The sequence below is a fragment of the Gymnodraco acuticeps genome, unplaced genomic scaffold, assembly GCF_902827175.1.
Source record: "Gymnodraco acuticeps unplaced genomic scaffold, fGymAcu1.1, whole genome shotgun sequence".
Lineage (NCBI taxonomy): Eukaryota > Metazoa > Chordata > Actinopteri > Perciformes > Bathydraconidae > Gymnodraco > Gymnodraco acuticeps.
In genome coordinates this window covers 994950-999973 of record NW_022990311.1, presented here as the reverse complement: position 1 = coordinate 999973, position 5024 = coordinate 994950, and the positions used below count along the sequence as shown (strand labels likewise).

The 5024-nt window shown below is 42.5% G+C and overlaps 1 protein-coding gene across 1 annotated transcript; it reads left to right on the top strand.

The window, feature by feature from the left end:
- The first annotated feature begins 1334 nt into the window (after nucleotides 1-1334).
- LOC117550385 lies at nucleotides 1335-3439 on the top strand. The gene is made up of 4 exons (XM_034222819.1): nucleotides 1335-1621; nucleotides 1754-2020; nucleotides 2258-2369; nucleotides 3412-3439. The coding sequence occupies exons 1-4, from the start codon at nucleotides 1405-1407 to the stop codon at nucleotides 3437-3439; spliced, it is 624 nt and encodes a 207-aa protein (XP_034078710.1). The 5' UTR covers nucleotides 1335-1404.
- The last annotated feature ends 1585 nt before the right edge of the window (nucleotides 3440-5024 follow it).

Genomic DNA, 5024 nt, shown 5'->3' with positions numbered 1-5024 from the left:
TTTGTATGTCTTGTTTTGGGTGTTTTGCTGTTCTCCCTGTCATGTTTTCCTCTTGGTATATTGTCTGGTCCTTTTCCCTGTGTTTTTACTCCTGTCGTTAGTTTCCCTGGTGTGTCTAGTTGTCTGATTGTGTTCACCTGTGGCCCTTGTGTTTCTCCTCCCCTGCCCGGCTGTTTCTCGTCATGTGATTACCCCTCCCTGTATTTAGTCTTGTCTCTTCCTGTGTTCAGTGTTGGTTCGTCTTTTGTCTGTGTTCACCGGGGAGTGTTCTGATTGTCCGTGTGCCATATCCTTGAAATAAAGGTATTTTCAGTTTTTTCTGCATTTGGGTCCTGCCTGCTTCACTCACCGTAACAGCTTTAGCCATTTTAGAGGGGGAAGTCCCGTTTTGGGCTAGATTTATCTAAAAGCGGGTCCATTGTACAGTTGAGATCACCGCCCAAAATCAAATGGTGGGAGCTTAGGTCTGGTAATAATGATATCACCTTTCCCATGAATGCTTCATCATCCCAGTTGGGCACATATAGATTGGCGAGAACAACATTGACATTATTGAGGGAACCAGAAACTATCACAACGCGACCTTGAAGATCCGCTATAACCTCAGTCGGGCTGAACTGTATTTTTTGTATGCATCACAATAGCTGCGCCTCTTGCTCTACTACTGAAATTGGAATGAAAGGTTTGGCCAACCCATGATGCCTTTAACCAGTTAAGCCCTGAACCTGTTTTTCAGGTTTCAGGCTCGAAAATGCCACTAACACAACAAATGATATATCTTCACTAATAAAAGGGGTAAATTAATAATTATTTTTCTCAAAGCAAGGTTACATCTGTGAGTTGGATGTAGAAGTGTCAGAATCAATATAGATGTTTTTATTTTTAAAGTAAATTCAGATGGAACATAGTAAAAACATGTAAATTCTAATGTCCACCTAAAAAAAAAACTTTACTTATCGTGAAAACCACCCTTGCATGACGGGTTAGTAGACTAAAAGCTTTATGAATCCAAACTATAACATATAATAAGTACCCTGTATCAAGATTGATGCAAAACAAGTGAAATGTGACCTTTTTAGAGAGATTTAGAAAAATAAAGTCTAAGCGGACTCACCTCTGGGTAATTTGGGAACCATCGGTTCCATTTGAACGTTTTCACTGTAAAAATCATTTTATTACTTTGAATTATCACTATAGGTATTCATTCCATCCAAATACAACTGTTGTGAAAAAAAAAAAATGAAAAAAAAATAATAATAAAACATAAGCTTACTCTTACAGTGAGCCTCTGAATAGCTTGGTTTCACGTGACGTCACACCGCTGCGTTCCTTTGGCGCGAAATTCCATTGGAGGTCAGGAAGTAATTTTCTACAGAGGATCTAGCTGCTGTTACCATTGTGAAAATGCCGGTGTGTTGTGTAGTTTACGGTTGTTCCAATCGATCCGGCCGAGAGAAAAACAAGAGGTTTTACCGAGTGCCGAAGGTTGTCGTCCATAAAGCTGAGCAATTTAAGAAGCTAACCGAAAAACGCCGGAAAAAATGGCTTTCAAACCTACATCTGCGGTCGGGAGGAGCAGAGTCGTCTAATGCACGGGTCTGCAGCGACCACTTCATCAGAGGTATTAGCTAACTTGGTTTTTGTGGCTTTGTTTAGGTATTATTGGGTTGTGGTTAAATGCGTATTTACTTAGTAATACTGATCATGTTTAAGTTACCTGTAGTCTAATATGGACTTTGTTGGGACTTTTTAGGGTGCCCTAGCGCTTTGGGTGACGTTGAGTCGGTAGACTGGGCTCCCACTGTTAGCCTCGGTTACCACACAACAAGTAAGCCCAGATCAGAGGCATCTCTTCGACGAGAGCAGAGGATGGAGCTCAAGGAAGACCAACAAAGACAATCAGAATGTGCAGAGGCTTTGTTGGATCTCCTGCAGACAACCGAGAGCCCAGAACCGACGCAGCCCCCGTCTGACAGCCCACAACCAGAGGACACCAGTGGGATATTAAATGACCAACAAGGTAAATTAACCACCAGCATTATTATTAAATATTACAAATGTGATTGTCAGAAAATCAATGCTAACTTTGAATTAGGTTTAGAAAATAGAGCACTAATTTGAGAATCTGCAATAATTGGAACAGAGAACTTGCATGTCTGTAAAAAGGTTGTCAAAAAGATAACTTCACAAAAATTCACATTCATATTTGACTATTTTAAATAACTAATTATGCTTGCTACTGCTATATTGTATGCAGATGCAGGATGCCAGACTGATTTAACGATGGAGGACATCGAGAGGATGGAGGATGTTCTGAGACAGAACACAACAGAGCTGGGAGATCTTCGGACAAAGGCACTGGACACAAAGTTACATTACATTACATTACATTGCATTTAGCTGACGCTTTTGTCCAAAGCGACTTACAATAAGTACATTCGACCAGGAAGACACAACCTTGAAGAAAACAGAATCATATAAGTATATCAGGTTTCATAGAGCCAAACATTTCAAGTGCTACTCAACTGGCTTTAGGTAATCCAGTCCTTTATTAGTATAAAAGTGCTTCGTTAATCGTTCTAACGCTCGAAGTGGAGTCGAAAGAGATGAGTTTTCAGTTTGCGCCGGAAGATGTGTAAGCTATCTGCCGTCCTGATGTCAATGGGGAGCTCATTCCACCATCTTGGAGCCAGGATAGCAAACCCACGTGTTTTCGCCGATGGGAACTTGGGTCCCCCTCGCAGCGAGGGCGCAACGAGTCGTTTGGCTGATGCAGAGCGTAGTGCACGCGCTGGGGTGTACGGTTTAACCATGTCCTGGATGTAGGAAGGGCCAGATCCATTCGCAGCACGGTACGCAAGTACCAGTGTCTTGAAGTGGATTCTAGCAGTTACCGGAAGCCAGTGAAGGGAGCGGAGGAGCGGAGTGGTGTGGGAGAATTTAGGAAGGTTGAAAACCAGACGAGCCGCTGCATTCTGGATGAGCTGCAGAGGTCGGATGGCACATGCAGGTAGACCAGCCAGGAGGGAGTTGCAGTAGTCTAGGCGTGAGATGACGAGAGCCTGGACCAGAACCTGAGTCGCTTTCTGAGTCAGCTGGGGACGTATCTTCCTGATGTTGTAAAGCGTGTATCTGCAGCAACAGGTTGTAGCAGCGATGTTTGCAGTGAAGGACAGGTTGTTATCTAGGGTCACACCCAGATTCCTTCAACCAGGAGTCCTTTGAGAACAACGAAGAGAAAACAAAGTTTTACACCGGGCTCCCCAACTTCTTAGTTTTACTTCAGGTTTTTCAACTGTGCGAGCCCTACATCACCTGTGGCCCTATGTCTGTGCTCTCCAAATTTGAACAGTTCATTTTAGTTTTGCTGAGGCTGAGACTAAATCTCCCTCTGAAAGATTTGGCTTTCAGGTTCAACATCTCTCTCCACTGCTTCTAGAATTTGGCATAAGTTAATTGACATACTTCACGAGAGTACAGAATTTATAATTGAGTGGCCAGAGCGACATGTACTTCAAGCTACAATGCCAATGGGATTCAGACAGGCATTTGGATGTAGAGTTGCTGTGATTGTTGACTGTTTTGAAGTTTTTATTGAGAGGCCCTCTAATTTACTAGCTAGAGCACAAACATGGTCCAACTACAAGCATCACCATACTGTTAAATTTCTGATTGGTGTTGCTCCCCAAGGCTATCTTACCTACATATCTTGTGCCTGGGGAGGAAGAGTTAGTGATAAACAGATCACAATACAGAGTGGGCTCCTAAAAAACCTGTTACCTGGAGATATTGTCCTAGCAGACCGTGGGTTCGATATTGCCGATAGTACTGCTTCACTAAAGATGCCTGCATTCACCAGGGGGAAAAGTCAGCTGTCAGCATACGAGGTGGAAGAGACAAGAAAAATAGCTAATGTGCGTATTCATGTTGAAAGAGTCATAGGATTAGTCAGATTCTGCAAAGCAGGGCTGTGCCCATAGAGCACATGCTAACAAAACCAGGTGAGGCACTAGCATTAATTGACAAGATTGGGTTATTTGCTGTGCCTTGTCTAATCTGTCAGTGTCTGTCGTCCCATTGGAGTAAAGTCATGGAGCTGTAGTCTTGTAAATAATAAACCATGTATTATTCAGTATCATTTAATCTTTTCAGTAAACATCTTTTTGTGTTCAAACATCTTGTGTTCAAGTCTTTTCAGTAAACATCTTTTTGTGTTGAAAATTGTGTAGCCCTACTCAATATACAACTTTCATCTACATTCAGGCTTAATTCATTCAACAATATTCTAGAGATGACCATTGGTCTGGTGACGCTCCCATGTATGGCCATTGAGGGTTATTGTAAATGTAAATAAGAAACCATGTATTATTCAGTCTTAGTATCATTTAATCTTTTCAGTAAACATCTTTTTTACAATAGCAATATATCACACAGCCCTACTTCCTCTAGTGAGTGTGGTCAGTGAATATGAAGGTGCTGTAATGCAGGTTAAAGAGCTGCCACTGTGCAAATGTTACGTTCCCTTGTAAATATAGGGGTACAAAGGGAAGTAGCGACACACAACATAACCGGACGAGAGAAAAAGGAGAGGAAACTGATCTCTGACGCCATAAAGTGGTCTTTTAATTAACACAACGAAAAAGGGCTCACCAGCCAACTTGTCAAACAAAGCTTAAGATAAGGGGAGAGCGACCTTCCTCATGTCCTATATGGAGGCGCTGATTGGAGATTGGGAGCACCTGGGGAGATCAGAGGGAGAGAGAAAAAGACACCCACACACACCCAAACACCAGCACCCACTACGGCACGTAATAATAATGCAACAAGGAGAGAACCACAACTTCCGGGACCAGGACAGACCACAGGTGCTGGTAATCACGCCTTCTCTCCCTCCTGATCATCTTGAAACTGAAACTGAAAAATGGAACAGCAGACAGGGAGAGGAGGCTTGATAGTTATGCACTAACATGTTCTTGTGGAAAAAAATGAGCACACCAACTCTTTATGACTTTTACCTTTCCCCT